This window comes from Sinocyclocheilus rhinocerous, unplaced genomic scaffold, assembly GCF_001515625.1.
Source record: "Sinocyclocheilus rhinocerous isolate Xijiao unplaced genomic scaffold, SAMN03320098_v1.1 scaffold90, whole genome shotgun sequence".
Taxonomy (NCBI): Eukaryota; Metazoa; Chordata; class Actinopteri; order Cypriniformes; family Cyprinidae; genus Sinocyclocheilus; species Sinocyclocheilus rhinocerous.
In genome coordinates, this window is record NW_015657969.1 from 458,502 (window position 1) to 481,578 (window position 23,077).

At 34.2% G+C, this 23,077-nt stretch overlaps 2 protein-coding genes across 4 annotated transcripts in view; both read right to left on the reverse strand.

The window, feature by feature from the left end:
• Positions 1 to 12,170, reverse strand: part of LOC107721915 (transferrin receptor protein 1-like) — a 15,195-nt gene extending 3,025 nt beyond the window's left edge. Inside the window, exons 1-13 of one of the 3 annotated variants that reach the window (XM_016530132.1) lie at positions 12,054 to 12,170; positions 8,732 to 8,781; positions 8,386 to 8,608; positions 7,677 to 7,848; positions 7,402 to 7,539; positions 5,538 to 5,625; positions 5,291 to 5,419; positions 5,033 to 5,131; positions 2,553 to 2,692; positions 2,299 to 2,459; positions 2,110 to 2,226; positions 1,937 to 2,022; positions 1,777 to 1,840 (exon numbers count right to left, since the gene is read on the reverse strand). In XM_016530132.1, the coding sequence (XP_016385618.1) occupies positions 1,777 to 1,840; positions 1,937 to 2,022; positions 2,110 to 2,226; positions 2,299 to 2,459; positions 2,553 to 2,692; positions 5,033 to 5,131; positions 5,291 to 5,419; positions 5,538 to 5,625; positions 7,402 to 7,539; positions 7,677 to 7,848; positions 8,386 to 8,608; positions 8,732 to 8,781; positions 12,054 to 12,093 (1,507 nt within the window). In that variant the 5' untranslated portion in view covers positions 12,094 to 12,170. Of the gene's footprint in view, positions 1 to 1,776; positions 1,841 to 1,936; positions 2,023 to 2,109; positions 2,227 to 2,298; positions 2,460 to 2,552; positions 2,693 to 5,032; positions 5,132 to 5,290; positions 5,420 to 5,537; positions 5,626 to 7,401; positions 7,540 to 7,676; positions 7,849 to 8,385; positions 8,609 to 8,731; positions 8,782 to 11,988 lie in introns of those variants that run through there. The other 2 variants (XM_016530133.1, XM_016530134.1) reach the window with 2 other exon arrangements.
• A 6,836-nt stretch (positions 12,171 to 19,006) lies between these two features.
• LOC107721867 (C-C motif chemokine 20-like) lies at positions 19,007 to 21,411 on the reverse strand. Its single transcript, XM_016530040.1, has 4 exons — positions 21,171 to 21,411; positions 20,651 to 20,753; positions 19,701 to 19,778; positions 19,007 to 19,595 (listed from the first exon to the last, which is right to left on the reverse strand). The coding sequence occupies exons 1-4, from the start codon at positions 21,271 to 21,273 to the stop codon at positions 19,559 to 19,561; spliced, it is 321 nt and encodes a 106-aa protein (XP_016385526.1). The 5' UTR covers positions 21,274 to 21,411; the 3' UTR covers positions 19,007 to 19,558.
• Positions 21,412 to 23,077: the final 1,666 nt, after the last annotated feature.

Genomic DNA, 23,077 nt, shown 5'->3' on the forward strand with positions numbered 1-23,077 from the left:
CAACAACAAATATTTTAGCAGAATGCATATTTTATTCAGAATTATTGCACCATTATTCTATTGCGTTCCATCTGTTTAACGCGCATGCGCACAGCAGCGCTCGTTCACTCGCATAAGCCTCGCTCACTCCTGACAGCAAAATGGATATATTTGCATGACTTTCTAACATTTACAGATGAAAAATATACTTGTGACGTGTCAATTATGCACTGAGGAAAACACAACATCTCAAATGCATTAAACAGCACAAATATTCGCTGTTTGCCATGGTGGATAGATTTGATCCATGATCGACCTTAAGGGCTGCTTAAGAATAAGCCTGCACATCAAATTATCCTGACTCATTGAACCTGGATCGAATTAGTGAGATTGACTTATCTTAAATTGTCGTTTATGAAACCGCTTTAGTCCCGATTCAATTTGTTAGGTTATTTCAAGTCAGGTTTTGGACTTTAATCCCCACTTTTCTTAGAGTCTTTTATGAAACAGCCCCCAGGGTCCAATCACCAATGTCCCATGTGGAAGATTAAGAGATAAAAGTGCCACGTATCTCTTACTATATGATGAGTTTTGTCAAAAAAAGTCAAAATCTTGGAATTTCCATTTGATATGGAAGGGTTTAATAAACAGAAATACATGCTATTCTGAAAAGGCACAACAGAGATAATTTATATGTAATTAGGTAACACTTTACAATAAGAATCATTAGTTAACATTAGTTAACTACTTTAGGTAACAAGAACTAAGAATGAACAATACTTCTACAGCATTTATTAATCTTAGTTAATGTTAATTTCAACATTTACTAATGCATTATTAAAATCAAAAGCTGTGCTTGTTAACATTAGTTAATGCACTGTGAATTAACATGAACTAACAACGAATGACTGTATTTTCATTAACTAACATTAACAAAGATTAATAAATAATTTAATAAATGTATTGTTCATTGTTTGTTAATTCATTAACTAACATTAACTAATGGAACCTTATTGTAAAGTGTTGCCTGCATTTATTTATCTATTAGTCATAATGGGCCAGACCTAATAAATATATGGGCCAATTTTCACAAAATTGGGCACACATACTTGTTTTCACACAATGTACGACTATGTCCATTTTAATAATGGTTGGAAATTTAGATTTGAAGTTATTAACCAGTAAAATCTGACTACCTACTGGCAGATATGTTTTATGTAGCCAATTCAGCTTTGTGTTACTGTATGTGCCAAGTTTCAACTTCCGATCATATGGTTATGCCATCATTAAGGATTTTCAGTTGTATCACCCCTTATACAATAGGTGCAATTTTGACGCAACTTGGTGTGCGTCCTCAGAATGTCCTGTGGTCTGTGTTTCAAGTTCTGTTAAGGTTGGGAAAAAATTAATTTCTACTCCTTAGGGTTCCAGGGTAATGATACAAAATGCAAATTGCCTTATAATGGCGCCACGTAGTGTCGGCCAAATGTGTGTGTGCCTTAGTTGATCTGCATGTTTGGGACAATCCTGCCAAGCTTGGGGTCCCAACAATTTATGGTCTCTGATGCCCATATAATTTTATGCCAGACAAAGAAGAGGAAGAGGAGGAGGAGAAGGAAAAGTCTGAACTAGAAATATAAGTGATACTACTTGGTACCGTAACACATTATTCATTTATCGTGACAACCCTAGTAGATACAGTATATGAGTAATTTTTTTGTCATTTACAAAACAAACTGTAATTGGATGAACAAAAGGCTATAATAAATGTTTTTCACTTGAACACAGTAAACTTACCAGTAACAACACCATCCAAACTGATGTAAGTAAAGGCTTTTCTGTCCAGTGATGCCCAGTATCCCTGAATAGCAAAAGACAGCACATTACAAAACCGGCATTTCAATTCACACTATGTGTAATTATTCAAGCCAAGCACAGATGACATCAGCACACAAACCTCAATCCATTCAGTCACTCCGATGTTACCAAAATCCCCTGCAGTCCAGCTGGCAAACACAATGCTTCTTTTGGGTCTGAAACCACCTATGGTGAAGAGGATGAGGAGTGAGTGCATGCCACAACAATACACCCTCAGGCTGCATTTAAAAACACAGGCACGTAAGGACATACCTTTCTTCAACTCTGTGAAAGCCCTCGCAAGCTCCAGCAGAAGAGTAGTGCCAATTGTAGACTTGGCATATCCCAAGCTCAAGGAGTCCCTCTGCGCTCCAATCACAACATAACGATCTACCGGATTCACACCACCACAGTTAGATCACAGATATTTTGTTCTATAAACGTGTAAATGTACAAACTCACCAGGGTCCACGTATCCTTTGATGACTCCAAACACATTATGGATCTTGGTGTCGGCAAGATTATTATTGACTACTACGGTTACGCTGTCACTCTCTCTTCCCAACTTGTAACTGTGGAATTCACCCTTAAATCTATCAGGGGCATTATCTCCTCCCATTTTTCTGTGAGAAATTTGAGAATACCAATTATGCTTTTTGTTTCTCAAAACAGGTTTTTAAAAAAATGATCAAGGTAAACCAAAACCTATAACATACGCAAAGATTGCTCGTGCCATGTTAGCAGTGATGGTTTGGGCGAGTATTCCTGGAAGACCAGAGGACTTGGCAGGAGGAAACTGTGTGTGATTAAAAGATGGGAATCCTGGGGTGTAAGGATCACCTGATCCCAGGTGGACCTGTAATTAAGGACCGGAATATGTAAATAAATGTGCTTGTTAAATTAATTTTTAATATTCAGTTCAAACTGTCACAGGTAGGGGTGTGCCATATCATACAGTCAACAATAATACCAGTTAAAATTTTTACATGATAAAAAAAAAAAGTGTCATTTCACGATATCAATGATATAGTGACGCGATGACGTATGGCACATTTACGTTCCCTAGCGCGCACAACAACAACACCACAAACCCAATAGGTGTGTTCGACTTGAAGCAGCGCTGCGCAGACTGATCGGTGTATGACATCAAATTTTCGTGAGAGCAGTTCTAGAGCATATTCGAGCGCACACTCTTAAGTCACTCTCGCGGTATTTTGACGTCATACACCAATTGCGATCGGTCTGCTTCAAGTCGAACACACAGTTGCTGCTGCCACCCTATGACAATAGATTTACACTTCGAATTAGGTAGTCTGTCATCGATGACAGTAGCTCATTGGAAAAGGGTGGAAAATGCCCTTCATTTTGTTTGCACTAATAAATGCTGCTGCCTGCCAGCTGCAATCACCAATAAAACGTTGTTCCATATTTTTTTCTATATAGTCATAAATATCATTATCGCAATTATTCTTGAAATATCATGATATAATTTTGAGGCTATATTGCCCACCCCTAGTCACAAGTACTGATTTTTAATGAATCATATGAGTAGGGATGTAACATTGCACCCCGAGCCAGTTGAAAATCCATGCAAATATGTGATGACTCAAATCGGTTGAGATGTTAAATGAATCACGAAACAGTTGGGGGTGGGAGTTTATATGAATGTATCTCTGAAGGGAACTGACTGTCTTAAGAAAAGTTTTAAGATGATATTTTCTTTTCATCTTATCTCTGTATAATGCATATTAAAGTAGTGTTTATCAGCAGCATTGCTTGCCCACCCCTAGTCACAAGTACTGATTTTTAATGAATCATATGAGTAGGGATGTAACCCCGAGCCAGTTGAAAATCCATGCAAATATGTGATGACTCTAATCGGTTGAGATGTTAAATGAATCACGAAACAGTTGGGGGTGGGAGTTTATATGAATGTATCTCTGAAGGGAACTGACTGTCTTAAGAAAAGTTTTAAGATGATATTTTCTTTTCATCTTATCTCTGTATAATGCATATTAAAGTAGTGTTTATCAGCAGCATTGCTGTGCTTACAGTGGTAACCAAAGAAACGCTGTATTGCTGCAGTTTCATAAGCGTCACCTGCTGGCAGAGAATGATTTTGCATTTTCATTCAGCCCCTCTGCTGTTTTTTTTCGTGCAGATGTTTTATGTAGCATATTTTCACAAAACTAAAGTCAGCTCATTCTGTTTTTGCTTCAAATTTCAAGATTATACAATCTAATTTAGTTTAAAACTCCTCATGCTGCATGTACAGTATCTCACAGAAGTGAGTACACCCCTCACATTTTTGTAAATATTTTATTATATCTTTTTATGTGACAACACTGAAGAAATGACACTTTGCTACAACATAAAGTAGTGAGTGTACAGCTTGTATAACAGTGTAAATTTGCTGTCCCCTCAAAATAACTCAACACACAGCCATTAATGTCTAAACCACTGGCCACAAAAGTGAGTACACCCCAAAGTGAAAATGTCCAAATTGGGCCCACTTTACATTGTAGCATAGTGTCATTTCTTCAGTATTGTCACATGAAAAGATATAATAAAATATTTACAAAAATGTGAGGGGTGTACTCACTTCTGTGAGATACTGTATGTAACATCTTTGTTTAGACTGTGATTAAAATACAGTGACTGCCTCTAATTTTAAATGGAAAAAGCACAGGCAAAGCCTTAAATTGTTTATATGAAGATATTTATTTTATTTGTATTATTTATTTATTTGATTTAGGGTTTGTTTTAAAATTCTAATTTAGTTCAGTTTTTTGACATTTCAATTTCACAAAGAAATGTGCAGCATTTTGTCCAAGCAATAATAAAAGGACACCTTTTCATTTAAATTTGTCTTAAAAAAAACAATTGTGAGAAAATCGTATCGTGAAATCAGTATTGTGAATCGTATTGCATCGTGAGTTGAGTGAATCGTTACATCCCTACATAGGAGTCAACATTTAATCCCTTTTTTCAAATTTAGAAATTGCCTTTGCCTTCATCTTTAAAAAAGTATATATACATAAAATATTTATATTATAAAACAATATTAAGTAAATAAATTGCATTTTAATCCATCAATTAAAAAATAATTAAAAAGCTAAATATAGCAGCTCAACTCAAAATCAATATAAACAAACTCAACTCAAACATATGAATATCATTCTTTGTCATAACTTACATGACCATAGAGATCAGTTTCCCCAGATATTGTATTATAGTCAGCTGGGTCTGGGTAGATCAAAGCTGCTATGGCACCCATTTTAGCTGCATTCATAACCTACAGTGGTGACAAATATAATTGGATCAGCACTAGCAAAAAGTACCAGATAGTTACTATTAATAGAGTTGAACACAAATGGTCATGAGTCTCTAAGAAAACACTACTGTATATAGTCAGAAGGAAGATTAACTTTTTGATCTGTTACTCAAAAATCACCTTCTGTGCCATGCTGATTTTTCCAGCTCTCATCAGTACAACAGATCCATTTAGACTCAGTCTGTATGTTTCATTCTGCACAGTCTCCAAGTCAGAAAGCTGACCATAGTTGGCATACACCACTCTGCCCTGTAAAAATAATTGTTTTGAGAATGCAAATTATGAAACTACAAAGTAGGCTGACTAACAAAAGAAAAAGAAAAGACAGAAAGGCAAGTGTTTCCTGCAGGGGAAGAGGAAGGCTCACCTCTTTACGTCCTGTTTCACTGTAAGCCAGGAACCCATCTGGACTTCCGATATCCTCTGACCCAAATAACACTTTGTTTGGTTTGGACCTGTTACAGTTAAATACAGTCCAAATTACAAATAACATATCCAAAGAAAAAGGTTAAAACCATGATTGCATTTGCAAAAGGTGTTTTAGTGCGTTGTCATGTGGGGTTCACGGTCTTCAGAGAGGTTTTAGAATGTTATGCATTTGTTCGCATGTCCCTATGTTTTATTGTGTTCAGAGAGGGTTTTGGCATATTATGCATTTGCTAGTGTGTCGCTATGCAGCTTTTTTGTGCTCAGAGTGGTTTTTAGCTGTTATACACTTGTTAGCATGCTGAATTAGGCCCAAAGTATACTTTCGCAAATACGCGGAAAAAAAAAGTATACGCAAATTTCGTCATTAGAATAGTAAGCGCACCACAAGATTTTTGTAACCACGCATACTTTGTCTGCGCAGGTCTCACATGCGCATTGAATTTGTTTTGCACTAATCAGTTGTTCCACAAGGTGGCATCACTGGCCCGGGCCGCTGTTTCAAATTAGAGATGGAACAACAACTAAAACAAAATAGGAGACTGCAACAACAATAGAGGGCAAGTGACAAGTGCTTTTGAGAGAGGGTTATGAAAGAGTTGCAACTTTAGTTTAAAGGGGTCCTATTATGCTCTTTTACAAAGTCTTGGTTTTGTTTTGTGGGTGTACTAGAACAGGCTCTCATACTAGGTTGTTCGAAAAACACATTATTTTTCACATATTTTACATTATTACTAGGACTGCACGATAAATCGCATGCGATATTTAACGCGCATCTTGTCAGTAAAGCTGGTTCTGTAATCAGCGGTAAATCTCCATCACGTGCGGGCTTTCACATTGAGCAGCATTAACTACACAGAGCCGTTGTTCACAGGCAAGCTGCGCAACACCACGTTCATATTCGCGCGATTTTTTGCGCAGCTCGTCAGTGAACAACGGCTCTGTGTAGTTAATGCTGCTCAATGTGAAAGCCCGCACGTGATGGAGATTTACCGCTGATCGTTGTAGTTTTTGAAAAGTGATTTCTGTTAAATAAAATATCTCCTTTTGAATTGGACTTTGAGTGTTGTAACTTTGCAGATCTTTTTTATGCTCAAACAGCAACATTACAGACTAACTAAAGTTGAAAAAGTGAAAAAGCATAATAGGACCCCTTTAAAAGAGTACAAAGACATTTTTATAGGTCAACTTCTGTAGAAAAATAGAACAGATATTGGACAAAAAAATGAAGCTTTCTAGAGCATCGAGCATGTCGACCACTTGCGTTCGCGCACACTGTCATATGGAGCATACTTTGAAAGGTTGCGCGTGTACACGTAAAAAAACTGAAGTATTTTTTGGGCTTTTTGTTTTTACTGTGTTCAGAGATGTTTTTAGTGTGTTATGTGCAAATTGGTGTTACTATGTGTTTTTTATTGTATTCAGTGTGGTTTTAGTGTGTTATATGATTGTAAGCATGTTGCTATGCAGGTTTTCTAGTGTTCGAACAGTTTTTAGCACGTTATGTATTTGTAAACGTCTTGCTATTTGGTTTTTACTGTGTTCAGAGTTTCTTTAGTCTGTTATATGCTTGTTAGCATTTTGCTAATATGTGTTTTATGGTGTTCAGAATGGTTTTTAGGGTTATGCACTTGTTAGCATGCTGCTATTTTATTGCATTCATAGATGTTCTTAAGAGTGTTAAGTGCATATTAGCATGTTGCTGCGCAAGCGCTAAGGTGTTCTGAGCTGTTTTAGAGTGCTGCTATGCAGTTACTGAGGTGTTTTGAGAGGTTTTATTTTGCTGTAATGTAGCTGATACTGACTTGTCAGGATACTGTAGCTTCACAAAGTGTTCATCAACCCAGGGGTCCATATTCAGTTGCGTGAAAATATCATGGATATTATCAGCTAACTTGTTATCTACAAATGATCCTGCTTTACGGTCACTCTGGGAAAACTCGCTTGATGGAAGAGGAACAGAAAATCAGAGAAGTTCAATAACAGATGAGTGTAATTTAAGTTTAGCAATCACAATTGTTTTAATGTTTAAACCGACAATTCTCACAATGAGCAATAATATTTGATGATTTACAGTTACCTTAATTTCTCTTCAATGGCTTTAGATGACAGTTTATCATTCAGAAGTCTAACAAGGTCACTCCAATCCAAAGAAGGTGAATAATTCAGCGGAACTTCTTGAATAGGTGGAACTGTCGAAGAGCAGGGAGCCAAGTCAGACTTACGGTGGATAGAGTATCCGATGAGTAAACCTGGGACATGGAAAAAGTAAAAGGACAACTATGAGTGTCGTTTCTCACATGAGCAGTAGAAACTGAGAACATTTCCTAAAAACAACTTATTACATGGCTCATTGAAAAACTTAATTTTCACTCACAGGGGTCAAGCATTTTTTTTTAACTGACCATTGTCCCTGGCAACCAATTTAATATCTCTTATAACATAAAATAATTTCTACTCGTATCTATATTCTAATTTGCATTTCTTTATATTTACATGGCCCTATGATTTCCACAATGATGACAGAATTGCAGAATGGATCCGTTTCAGTAATGAAATGGAATTTACAGTATAATGTAGAATGTCACAGAATATGGCAATATTTGGATGAATTTAATCAAATTGTGACATGCAAAAAAAGGAAAAAGGACCGCTATTTAAATATGAAAACACAAAATAAAATAGATTTCATAGGGTTCATTATTACATAATAATAACGACTGCATGATATTTATTCAGATATAGTAAAAAACTGAATAAACTGCAAAAAAAAAAAAAAAAACACTCACCTACACAAAAGATGACCAGCACTCCACCCACCCAAACCAGAATCCTCCACCTGTTCCATGGCCTAGAATGACTGGATCTTGTGTACGTGTCATGTTGCACGGGTCCTTGTTCTGTTCCATCCATTTCCTCCTCACCATCTACAGAAAGCTTCACCTCCACACGGCTGCTCTCTTCATCAGGATTCTGAGATTGATTGAACCGGGTATACGAGCGACTGTTTACCTATTAACAGAGGGGGAAAAAATTAGGCTCCAAGTTCCAGAGAAATATATACAGTATATATTTAAAGTACTTAAAATATCAAAAATGTTTTAAGACAACTAGTTTGTCAAAAACAGAACTTACTATTTTCGAAAACTTCATTTTGGCCTGATCAATTGTTCCTGCCATGGAATCTGAAATGGAAGAGATATAAAATATCTTTAGCAACACAAAGTTTCTCACAAGATCCTGCTCAGACGAAGTGCTCTTTTTAAAGCCTCTGAATTCATAAACACAGCCCTCCTTGTTCAAAGTCCAAAAATGTTTTTATCCACTGAAAAAAATGAGTAGTCTTTTGATTCGTTGAACTCCGTCCAAAACCCAGCGCCGCCCTCTATAGTGGCTCCACAGCTAGTTAAAGCAGTGATAAAAATCAATATGGAGATTATATAATGTTGATAATGCGACATCATGCACCACAAACATTTACTAATTGTGAAATACTGTGTACTTTATATCTAGTGGCCCACTAAAGGATTTACACTAACCAAAGGAAGCTAGAGGGAAAAACACAAAACTGACTAAAATACTATGTTTTGAAAGTAATCAAAAACACTGAAACTGTTCATCAAAACAGTTGTTAGGGCTGGTAGGGGTGGACGATATGGCCAAAATTTATATCACAATATATTTCTTAATTTCGGTCGATACAATATAATTCCGATATCGATATGAACACTATTTTAAAAAAAAGCCTAATAAAAACGGCCAAGAACACCCACAACAGATGTCTGTACATGAAAACTTCTGAAAAATGAATTTTCCAAGTCTATGAAACCTCCTCCTATATAATATTTAAGAGAAAAAAAACAGCACAAATAAATTAATGTTTACCTTACATCAAACTATAGGCCTCTATACACTACCAGTCAAAAGTTTTTTGAACAGTAAGATTTTTAATGTTTTATTCAAAATGTTACTGTTTTTGCTGTACTTTGGTACTGTACAAATAAATGCAGCCTTGGTGAGCAGAAGAGAATTCTTAAAAAAAAAAAAAAAAAAAAAACCCATTTAAAAATTGTTTCAAACCAAAAGAGGAACATTTTAAAGTTAGCATTTTCCAAGATCTCCTATTGTACCTTTAAATATTGATAATCAGCAAATCAGCTTATTAGAATGATTTCTGAAGGATCATGTGACACTGAAGAATGGAGTAATGATGCTGAAAATTTAGCTTTGATCACAGGATTAAATTACATTTTAAAATATATTCAAATAGAAAGCAGTAATAATAGAATAGTAAAATATTTCAATTTTTTTCTGTTTTTGCTGTACTTTGGATCAAATAAATGCAGCCTTGGTGAGCAGAAGAGAATTCTTAAAAAAAAAAAAAACAACATTAAAAATCTTACTTAAAATGATTATTCTTATAGATTGAAACAAATGTGCTTCAGCCAGGATAAAGAATATGAAAAGTGCTCTGAGTTACTGCAGAAAACAGAAAAATTGAGCAACAACAAAAACATGTTGCCAGAGACGGGCTTATTATTGAAAATGCAAATTCTTTCTCTGCCAGCAGGAGGCGCTATTAGAGTGATAAAACTAGTGGTTTCTCCAGTAATGGCTGTAATCAAAGCAGCTCCGCTCATGAAAGCTGCTTTATCAGATAGAAATGAAAATGTCATCGAAACTTTTCTGAAGACAGTCGGTTCCCTTCAGAGATGCATTCATATAAAACACCTGCGCTGCGTTTTGATTTTGAAATGTGCAGTGCTCATGTTTATTCAACGAAATCAAACGCCACAAATAAATCAATGTATGGGAAACACTGTATATCGAAATATCGGAAATGTGTTTAAAAATCGTATCACCGTTATTGAAAAAAATTATATTGCGATACATATTGATATTGAATTATTGTCCAGCCCTAGTTGCTGGACATATTTCCCCATAATGTCATTTTGAGGTTTATTATATCCTTTTCTGCATTCCACTGGTTAAACTAATGTTTGAATTACAAAAAAATGTGTTGCGTTAAAGGAAGTGTTTGTGTGAGCAGTTAGAGGAACTTCCTACTAATTCACCAAACAGAACAATTGGCGGCTTTTTCAGTCTTGCTGCAACACTACAATGGCATGCAGTTTCACTGGACAGTTTATCAGTTAAGACTTGCTTGAAACAATAACACCGAAGGCCCAATGATTGAGTCAGGACATTCTGAATAAATAAAACTATTTGAGATGAACGAAAAACTAACGCAACATTTGTCTTATTTTAGATTGTGTCGTTGATGACGCCCAATCTATCCGAGACAATACTTCAAGGTTCCTGAACACAAACCAGCATTTATCATGTTTCAACACAAAACAATCTTGAACAGGAAAACAAATACACACATATACGTTTGAAATTCCAATCTTCTTACAGCAAACTAAAGTCAGCCCTGATTAATTTATTCTGCAAGCAAAGGGATCTAATAACAGGGCGGATATTGAGATAAAGCAAAAAGTCCTTTGTTAGATATGTGATATCAATATGTCAGCCCCAACGAATAGAAACACCTTATTGTTGAGCCCTGCAAGCATAAATGCAGTTCAAGCTCGATTAAACAGGGATGAATGAAGATATTTTCCCTCAGGACTTGGTCAAATACCCAGAGAGCATCACTGAAGAGGAGCGTGCTGTGACTGATGAAGACCATGTGAGAGTCACACCCAGCATCAGACACTGATATGGAAGCTGGTCCATAATGATTTTTATTGTAAATCAGGTTACAAGCCACTTCCAGCAGAGCACTGAGAACTAACAAAATTACAAAACAACCGTTTTAATGTTATTCTCATTTCCAGAACACATGGTTACAAGGAAGTTACATTTTACAGCAAGGACGGATGCCAACATAATTATTTTGATTTGTTATCTGTTAAGTATTTAAAAGGTTAATATATAAATAGAAAGCAAAAATATTTATTCCGCACTCTTTAGAGAACACTTGAAGGTCAAAGATCTTAAGCACTTCCTGTTCACATGCACGTGGCACAGAAATCTAATTCGTCCTTTATTATCGACTTTATTCTTTTCTAGAGAAAAAAATAATAGAAAACAAGCCTTAGCACAGATAATACTCAATTCAGATCATGCTAAGGTAGACCTTCATATTACATAAAATACCAAAGTATATGCATTTCCGCCAACTCAATTATCTGCAAGGTGACTGTCTATGGATCTTTCTAGATTTAACCACATAAGTAATGTGCATGTAAACTTATTTATTAACCCAAAGCATGGCATGAAGTTCATTGAAAGTGCGTGACATTATCATTGAGCTGTCACATTGCAGGCCATCCTGCTAATTCATAAAAAATAAAACGCAATGGCGTATTGAAACGCAAAGTACTTACTTTAGAAATGGCAAAACTGCTCCTTTAAATTATTCTTCCTCTTTTGTGTGTTTAGTTGTCGGTACCTGAAAATGCGAATTTGGGTGTCTTTAATGTTGTCCACATGCGCTCGCTCGCCACAGCACCGATGAATCTGCACGCACACACTACACGCAGATGCGCGCGTAACTCAACGTCACTTCCTGACTTCCTGACTTCCTGGGCGTTGCTGCCATAGATGTGTATAGATGTATGGGATTACATTTGTGTCAATAAAAATGAACGTAACTTTATAAAACTGAACGTAACTTTTCCAGAAACTATCAAAAATATGCCATTACAAAAGAAGAAAAACACAATGAAAATGAAAAAATGAACTCAGTCCACAAATTGAACTCATTTTTATTGACACAAATGTAATCCCATATTAGATGCCCCATTCGGACCTTCAAGTGCAGGTCAGTTTCATCTGTAAATACTCGTTTTGTCTTTATTAACGTAGTTAAGTGTTAAACTGCTAGTATCTGTTAGGCTATCAGTAGCACCATTCAGAATACTGTGCTAAAGAACATCAATATCGATTGTAAAGTTGCATACAATTTTTTAGCAGAGACAGATATTCACATGGATTTATTATACAGGGAGGGAGGGAGCTAGAGCAGACAGCAACACAAAAGTAATAGCCTCGAATCCTGATGTACTCAACTGTTTTAAATATTGATAATAGTAATAATAACAAATATTTTTCTTGAACAGCAAATGGGCATATTAGAATGATTTCTGAAGGATCATGTGACACTGAAGACAGGAGTAATGATGCTGAAAATTCAGCTTTTTGATCACAGGAATAAATTACATTTTAAATATATATTCCAATCGAAAGCAGTTATTTTAAATAGTAAAATATTTCACAATATTACTGCTCTTGCTGTACTTTGGATCAAATAAATGCAGGCTTGGTGAGCAGAAGAGACTTATTTAAAAAACATTAAAAATCTTACTGTTCAAAAGTTTTTAAATGGTAGTGTACATTTGTATGAAATATAGGTTTATTAAATCTAGCAAGAGAGAACCTTTAATTATTTTCCACGGTCCCAGACTAAGGATTTAGACCTTTTTTATGTGATGGCCATACAAATAATAGGGTTGTCTGGTTTCAGAAATTGTTGTGGATGTATAGGCTATATACAGGAAATAAGGGGCCAAAATTGCACCTTTTGGGGTACAACAGCTTGTCACTGGAACAGGACCCTTAAAAGGACATATTTGTTCCTTTTTTTTTTAACCCAGGTAGGCCTACAAATTAGTACCTTAAGGGTACGAATTACTACTCTAAGGTACTAATATGTACGGTGTACTGCTACGGTGTCAAGCTGTTGTACCTCAAAAGGTGCAATTTTGGCCCCTTTTTTTCTGTGTGGCCTGTATGAGTGTGAGATTTCCCGGCCTGAAATTGCGTCCCAGTCCAGCCCTGAACACCACTAATCGTGGGGGAGTTTTGAAATATTTACATTTATGAATGTAACATTTCAGCAAAAGCAACAAAATATTTATTACATAGGATATCTTTTTATCCTTAAATAACAAACCAAACTTAACAATTTCCCATGAGAGGATCAGTCTTACAGGTAATCTTTGGTGTATCCAACAGAATGCATCATTCCAGAATGTTTGTACCAAATTACACTGAAAAAAACAGGTGTTCAACTGTTTCAATCTCCAAATTGCATAATTGGCATATATTAGAGTCCCCAACATTAAATCTTACTCTTAAAAATTCTTTTGCAGGATAAATGTGATTCATAATTTTAAAATGCACCTCTTTACATTTAGGGTTGACAGGAAATGTAAGAAAATTAGTTCTAATTTCAGACACTCTTTTCCTATCATGACAAAATATATAAGATCTCTTTACTGGTCCTGGAAAACAACGTTGTAATAGACAATTCCTCAAAAATCTGTTAGAACATTTTTTATCAGCAAAGTTAACATTTTCTATCATCAGATCAGGTATTTTGGGAATTATCGTTGAATATTTTACTTGTTCCTTAACTAATTCAATCATCTGCAATGGTATACTCTCAATTATTTTATCATACATTTTAGAGGAGCAACTTACATTGTATTTACCACAAATATCATCATAACTCAATATATTCCCTAAGTTGTCCATAACATGTGTAAGTGACCATATGCCTTTCTTCCACCAATCATCAATAAACATAGATTTTCTATTCACCAAAATACGCCTGTTATTTCAGATAGACATGTTATGTGGGCTAAAATTATGTTTAAAAATCAGTTTCCAATAAAATAGTACTTGTTGATGAAAAGTAGAACATTTTATGGGGAGTTTAGACAATTCAAAATCACACTGTAACAAAAAACTAATACCACCACATTTTTTGAATATAGGAATCTCAAACCAAAATGAAGATTCATTATTTATGAAAGACTGTAACCACTTAAGTTTGATGACCCCATTCATAATATCAAAGTCATTTGTTTTAAGACCCTCTTCATAATCTTTAATCATATCACTCTTCCGTATATAATGACTTCTCATTTTCCATATGAAATCAAAATTTAACACATTTATCGCCTTTATCTTTTTAGCAGACACTGCTAAGGAAAAACATGGATAGATGAATCTAGAAAAACTTTCTACTTTCGTTAATAAGATTCTGCCAAAGATCGTTAGGTCTCTCTGTAACCAATTGTTCATTATTAATCTACAGTTCTCTAGATTTTTATCAATATTTAAGTTTTCTAAATTATCGGTTTTCTTAGATAACCAAATCCCTAAGTATTTAATTTCATTTTTTACTGGGATATTGTACAATGATATACTAGGGTGATCATGGATGGCCAATAGCTCGCATTTTGACATATTCAACCGTAAACCTGAAGCTTTTGAAAAAATCATTACAGACTGGAGTGCTAAAAGAATTTGCTGTTCATTTCTTAGAAAACGTGTCGTATCATCAGCAAATTGACTGATAATAAAATGATTCCCTTTTAAGTTGATGCCTGATATGTTGCCCATTTTGATTAAAATAGATAACATTTCTGCAACCATGATAAAAAGTAAAGGTGAACAACCACACCCTTGTCTAATACCTCTTTGACCAAGAATCGTGAACATGTACCTTGAGTAAGAGCTACAGAGCTGTTAATGTCTTTATAGAGCATTCTAACAATATTTATACATTTTGGACCAAAACCAAAGTGTTTAAGTGTTTGAAAAATAAAAGAGTGTTCCACCATGTCAAAGGCCTTATAGAAATCCAAAAATAAAATAAACCCATCTTCTTCAATTAAATGACCATATTCAATCAAATCAAAAATTAACCTAATATTAGTATGAATTGATCTATCCTTTAAAAATCCCGATTGTGTCACTGATAATTTGTGATATTCCAGTTTTCAATCTAGAAGCCAAAGTCATAGTAAACACTTTGTAATCTGTATTTAGAAGTGTTATGGGGCGTAAGTTATCTAATAATCTCTTATCTTTACCTGGTTTTGGTAACAAAATTATAAGGCCTTGTTTCATAGTTGGTAAAAGTTCATTATTCCTTATACACTCCTGTAAAGCTTCCAACAAAATAAATTTTAGGTCATCCCAAAAAAATGTATAAAAATCTGTGACTAAACCATCAGGGCCTGGTGATTTACCAGGTTTACTCTGTTTAATAGCTGCATCAAGTTCTTACAAGGTTATGTCTGATTCACAAACTTCTTTAAATACACTATCAATCGACGGGATATCATTTTTTTTATCATCTGAAAAAAAGAATTAGAATTACTAGGGGAAAATGATGACGAATACAATTTAGAGTAGAATTTAAACACTTCATTTGCTATTGCGTTATGATCTGAATGTTCTACTTGATTCACAATTAAACAATTAATCGAATTTCTTTCTTGACGTCTTTTTTCCAAATTAATAAAATATGAAAAAAAAATTCTCACATACGCCCCTTTTGCCTTTTTAATATATAATTCATCTAAAATGGAATGTAGCTTAATACGTTTTTGTCTCTCCTCTTCTGATATATTAGGTTGACAACAACATTTATTAATCTCTTGAATCAACTGAAATTCTTTTTCTCTTTTCTTTTTTTCAGATTTTTGCTAAATGTAATTGAATACTCTCTCAATTTATGTTTTAAGTATTCCCATTTAATGCCACTCGGCATTCTATTTACTTTAAATTCAGCTATTCTTTTTTAATATAAGCACAAAAGTCATTATGATTTAGTAAATCTGCATTAAATTTCCAATAACCCTTTAGTTTTAGAAGATTTCTTATTTTGTTCTAAGATTCAATTGATAACACTGTGATCTGTTAAGGGGGCACCTGAAACAGAGTTTGGGGGCAATTTTAACACTGAAAAATAAGTCATATTATCCCACTGTATCTCAAATAAAAGCCTACCTCAATGTAATCTCTTTACTGCTGTAGTATCTAATAATGTTACCCAAGTTTTTTTTTCATATGCATTCAAAAAGCAAAAGTCTATTTCTATTTTTGCAGAAGACCTGGCAACTATTCTAGTGGTAACTAGATTTTAATTATTTAAATATATTTTAATATAATATTTAATATTATATATATATGTAATTTAAATATATTTTACTCAAATACATATAAAAATCAGCTGATGAGTCATGAACAGTCTTTGACCAAACTTTAATGAAATGTTACAAGATAGACATTAACAGAATAACTCAATGAGATCATGTGATAATATTCATTTTATTAAAAATAAAAAAACATTTAAAAGCAACACGTCTTTCAATGTGTAACACTAATCATTTTTAAATGTAGTTTTACATTTAAATATGTTCATTTTCTAATAGAAAAGTATGTCAACAGACAAAAAAAGCATCTCAGTATGGCCGCTGCCATCTTGAGTAAATGACGCCATTTGGAGCCCGAGTCTGCGCAAATGGCGCAGAAAAAAAGAATTTTTACCTTACTGTAAAGTGTTACCTACTATTGTTGACAATCATCTTATTCTGTCATTGTTTCTAAATATTGAGACATTTTATTTTTGTTTGTATGTTTGTTTTATTGTGTTTGTATTTGTATAGTTTTTTTTTTTGTTTAGAAGTTTTTTTTTGAGAAACAACTGCTCAGTTCTAACGGCAGCTGCAGTGCCGCGATGACTTTTATTCAGAAGGCAGGGTTTCCTTCGATAGAGCTGCCATATTGACCGTTGCATTTTTGCCCATTCAAAACTATACGAGTAACAGGTCTTGGGTATTCTATAATGTGCGTCCCAAATCACATACTTATGCACTATTCTATGACGTTTTGTAGTATAAACAGTGCGAGTAGTGTGTTCACACTGAAAATTCCAATAAGAAAAAGTGCACTTTAAATACCCGGATGTTGGACACTTCATGCACTCAACTGTTGCAGCTTAAATTACGTAGAGAAGGGGGATGGGCTATCAGACTCTGATTATGAATGACAAAATAACCTTTATATAATTCATACACTACATGGTTAAGTACATAGTGCAGAAGTACATAGTGTATAAGTGCATAGTGTATAGTGCGTCATTTGGGAGACGAGTCTAACACTTGATGGCTGCTCTGTCAATTCTTTGTCATCAGTTAGGAACCTAGGTGTGCTATTTGATAGCAATCTTTCCTTTGAAAGCCACGTTTCTAGCATTTGTAAAACCACATTTTTCCATCTTAAAAATACATCTAAATTACAACCTATGCTCTCAATGTCAAATTGCAATGGCAAACGTTAATTCATGCGTTCATGACCTCGAGGTTAGATTATTGTAATGCTTTATTGAGTGGTTGCTCTGCGCGCTTAATAAACTCCAGAATGGTCCAAAATGCAGCAGCTAGAGTTTTTACTAGAACCAGGAAGTATGACCATATTAGCCCGGTTCTGTCAACTCTGCACTGGCTCCCTATTGAACAACGAATACATTTTAAAATCTTGCTAATTACTTATAAAGCCCTGAATGGTTTAGCTCCTCAGTACTTGAGTGAGCTCTTATCGCATTATAGTCCTTCACGTCCGCTGCCATCTCAAAACTCTGACCATTTGATAATACCTAGAATATCAAAATCAACTGCAGGTGGCAGATCCTTTTCCTATTTAGCGCCCAAACTCTGGAACAATCTACCTAGTGTTGTTCAGGAGGCAGACACACACTGTCAGTTTAAAAGACCCATCTCTTTAACTTGGCATACACATAACACACTATCGCATTTCTATAATTCAAATCCGTCAAAGGATTGTTAGGCTGCATTAGTTAGGTCAACCGGAACCAGGAACACTTCCCACTTCCTATTCATGGAAAGCTATAGCTATATTATTAAGTCGAAGGTATTTAGTTATCCATTTCACTCTCATGACATCTAAACCCATTCAACCAGCTTTGAATATAAAGGAATAGTTCACCCAAAAATGAAATTTTAAACACCCTCAGGCCATCCAAAATGTAGATGAGTTTGTTTCTTCATCAGAACAGATTTGGAGAAATTTGTTACAAGATTACATCACTTGCTCACCAATGGATCCTCTGCAGTGAATGGGTGCCGTCAGAGTCCAATCAGCTGATAAAAACATCACAATAATTCACAAGTAATTCATATGACTTCAGTCCAGCAACAGTTTGAAGTTAAAAATGTCTTAAAGATTACTTTGTTTCTTACAAACATAGCTTTTTTGCTTCTCAATATGTTAATCGATCGACTGGAGTCACGTGGATTACTGTGATGTATTGAGCACAATAAGTGAGTACATTTAAAAGTTATTTTTTTAATTAGTACATATAAATGAATGAATAAATTGTGAATTGAATTAGTGAGTTAATAATTAACCCTTCTCAATACATAGAGTTCCAAAATATTTTGCCCTGTAAATAAGTTGTTAAAAAAAAAACACCAGAGACCCGAAAATCCATAGTATAGTAAGGTTAGTTTGTGTTTTCATTTTGGTGCAAATGTTATGGACCCGCAATTCAGAAAAACAAAGGACAACAACATTGTAGTGCTGAGTTGTAGTTCATCACAAAAATGCTGAGTGAAATAGTGACCTTTATTTAAAAACACATAAGTGAAATATAACAGAAAACAAAAACAATTTATCTATACAATTGTATAAAATGTTTATTATATTATAAAGATGGAAAAATATTTCCTACTCTGTCATACTGGCACAGCTTTAACAGTAGAGGGCAGCACTGAATAACCAAAGGGGCCATTCCACCAAATAAAGACCAAAATACATCAAATATATAATTCCTTTGCATATATTAGTCTTTATAGATGACATTTAAATAGTATTTGAATTAGTAAAAATTGTGAACTTAATTAGTGAGTTAACTTAATACAAAGGGCTATAAAATATTTTGCATTGCAAGAGGCCTAAAATCCACAGTGTAGTAAAGTTACCTTGTATTTTCCCTTCATAAATACTCTGTACAAGAAAGTGCATTTAAGTGATGCCAATATAAAGAATATAAGTTCTCTTTATTAAAGAGGAAAACAGTTCAAAATAATTAAAAATATCTCCAAAAGAGAGCCTCTGCTTTTTGGTGTTCTTAAAACATTAAAAACCGCCAGTCTTCACTCTTGCTGCCTTCATCCTAAAGGGCACAAAAACATTTTTTATTCCATCAGTTAATTTCTTAAGGGCACAATATGTGGTAAGACTGCATTCCTTTATGTTAGTGATTGATATGTTCTCATACTTCAGGCACGCAACTCTCCTCTGTGTCCAAGGTTGTGCTGGGTCAGCGCAGATTGATTTTCCTTTCTCAGTTTGGAAGCTGCAATGATGTAAAATACAGTGAACTCTAGCACCAGAGACAACATTATCAGCAGCCTAATATCTATAAAATCAGTGTCAACACAGCTTATGCATGTGGAATTGCAAATTCACATGATCCTCTTTCTCAACCCCCCAAAATATATAAAGAATACATTATATTATAATAATATTCTATATATTTAAATGTTTTTTCTTATATATTCACACATTACAATAATGTGAACACACTCTCAGAATATGCACCCTATAGGAGTAAATAAGGTACAAAAGTGTAAATCTTGAAATGGTACTGCTCAAGTGACAGCTTTTGAACCTTTTTTTTCTGAGAGTGCACACACTCATTCTGTATTATTCTCTATTATATTATCTAAAACAATACTGAAGGCATCAAAATAACACAGGTGGATGTATAGGGATTTGGTAACAATAGGTAATGCGTTAGGATATAATGAGTTACCAATAAACAAATATTTATACTTTTGTATTAATTTTTCAAAAATTTTGACACGCATATTTGTCAAATTTGCAAAATATAAATTATATAGATATGCACGTATTTGTATCTGTATAGATAGATAGATATATGCACTTTCAACACTATATGCACTTTATAATACATTACTTAAAAACTTAAAGTGTGTGTGTGTATATATACACACACTTTTTTTAAAGTTTATGTCTTCATTTAAAAAAAGCATAAAAAATGATTTATAGATATGTAATTTGTTCAACATTTCTTTTAAATTTTTTTCTAAATGATAAAAATGTATACAAATTTATATTATATATATTATTATATTTGTGTGAGTATGTAAAGGTTGCTTAATTTACATAAATTACATCAGACATGTATGAAAAAATATGACTTACATTATTGCTGCGAGATCACAGCTGCCAGTCATGTTTTGGATAATGTAGCCTTTCAGAATTCCACAGCGTCGAGGGTGTCTCGTGTAACGAAGACAGCAACTCACTGTGAAACAGGAGGGAAAGTGTTATTCTGATGTTCACACATTTGCAGGCTGTGTAAAACGTTCCACTATTGTCTAAAATAAAAATAACAATAGTGAACTGTATTATATCTACTGTAACAGTAACTGGATCAGAAAGACTTTTACTTGCATTGGTTTATCAGACTGCTAATACAAAGGTTTCCAGTATCCATTCAGCTAGGAAAGGCCCAACTGAACACACAATCCATCTTTCCTTATACTAAATCTGTGCCCATGAGCACAAAACACAATCTTTATTTTTAAAGTGAAAATACTACTCCATGCAATCAGTGTGTTAATTCAAATGTCTCAAATAACAGCATGCAGGCGGAACAGTGTTTTAAAAGATCTCTTTACAAGTCTGTTTTACATATTTTTTAAAAAGCACATTCACTCACCTGCATCTGTCTCCACAACAAAAGCGATGAGTATGAGGAAACTCAAAGAGTAGATTTTAATGCAAGTCATCTTTGGATCTTTGGAAGTGCTCCAGTATCTCATAAAGTGTTTAAGTGTTGTTAAGAGAGTGGTAATCCACACAGAAATAGTTCTGAAGAGCTTTTGTTGGACTTCACTGATGAACACTCAATTTAAACCTTCATTTGGGATTTCCCCCACCTTTTGGAATTTATGTTCACTCCCCAAATGAAACTCTTCAGATGTGGATACGCTGCGGTCGGGGCAGGTGTGCGAGACAGTTGAACTGTAATCTACTTCCTGTTTCAATAACCACATGCCTCTGATTAATGTGTCTGATTTTAAACAAGCAAAAAATCTAATATTATTCATATGATTCAAAATACTTATTTAAACACTAATTTACAAAAGAATGAATTAATTTAAAACTTTTTAACATTTTATACAAGTTTTCTAATTTTAGACATGCCTTTAGGAATATTTTGTAATACACACCTGTGATTATAAATACATTATAAATACAATCAATCAACCGACTGATTCATGAATTCAAGAATCTGTGAATTAAATATTAATAGATTAAAAAAGGATTTGTATACATCTGTACGTCTGAAAAGGACATTTCTAAATTTTTTACGTTTTAGATGCTATCAATACAGTGTTGTTGAAGTGTGTATGCAAACTTAAGTAAATGTATGTGGTAAGCATTTACAGTTATCACACCCTATTTTACATAAATTATATGTCAGTTAATATTTTATCTGTGCAATTAGAGACTTCCGCTGAACGTGTCACTACCGACACATAAAGATGATCAAATGTGCCGACTTGATTACACTTATATAAAGGATTTACACTTATATAAAGGTGGATATTTTGAAAAATGTCTTTTTTTTTTTTGTCCATACAATGACAAATAGGATCTAGTATTGTCTTGGACCCTAACATACTCACAAATGTGATTAATTGATGACAGAATTGTCATTTTTGGGTAAACTGTCTCTTTAAGGAACAAACACACCTATTGGAATACCTTTTTATTATTTAACTTGGATTAACAAAACTTAACAATAGTTTGAAAGGAGCTTCAGGCTCAGATTTCAAGTGTCGCTTGTGCTTTTAATCCTTTTCACCCTGATCAACTCGAAATATGCCTAGTTTAAAGTGGTTCTAGTCTTACATTGAGATATTTGCCTTGATGAAAAGCTTTGTGCGGTTAATTTTCTTCATTGCAGTTCTGCTGCTTTGTGCAAGATATCGGTTGTCATGCTAACTTCTAGAATTATTCAAATAGAGAATAAATTCATCAGTAAAAGTCAAATGAATTACATGTGAGTGAATAAAGCAAATTAAATACAGTGTTGCATGAATGAATCTGCAAGAGAACAAGAGAAAGTAGAGGACAGAAGTGATGGTGCTGATGAAGAAAACATGATAGCTTTCTGTTATAAATGGGTGGATATTATTTTACTCCAGGTGTCACCAATTCCATCAACTCTAGTTGGTGTAAAATGTGCAGAAATTAATGATTAACTCACTGTAGGAAGGGTTAAAAATAGCACTGGCTAATTTTGGATGTGCCCTTTAAATGTCTGTGAAAAAAAGTAAAATCAAAATGTACAATTTTGCATCTGGGCTTAAAGTAGTTTGTCCCTCCTTTCTTTTCCAGCTATTATATGTATTTTGCTTACGCAGAAGTCTAAAATGAGCTAAAGTGCTACATTTAGATGCCCTTCAGAGCTATAAATAGCACCCAGAAAAGCATTTCAATAATGTTCTGCATGTGAGAACAATGATAAGTTCAGAAGTTTAGGTATTACGTAGATGTGACAGGATCAAAAATGCTGATGAAATAGAATGTAGAAATACAATTCTGCATTTACATATA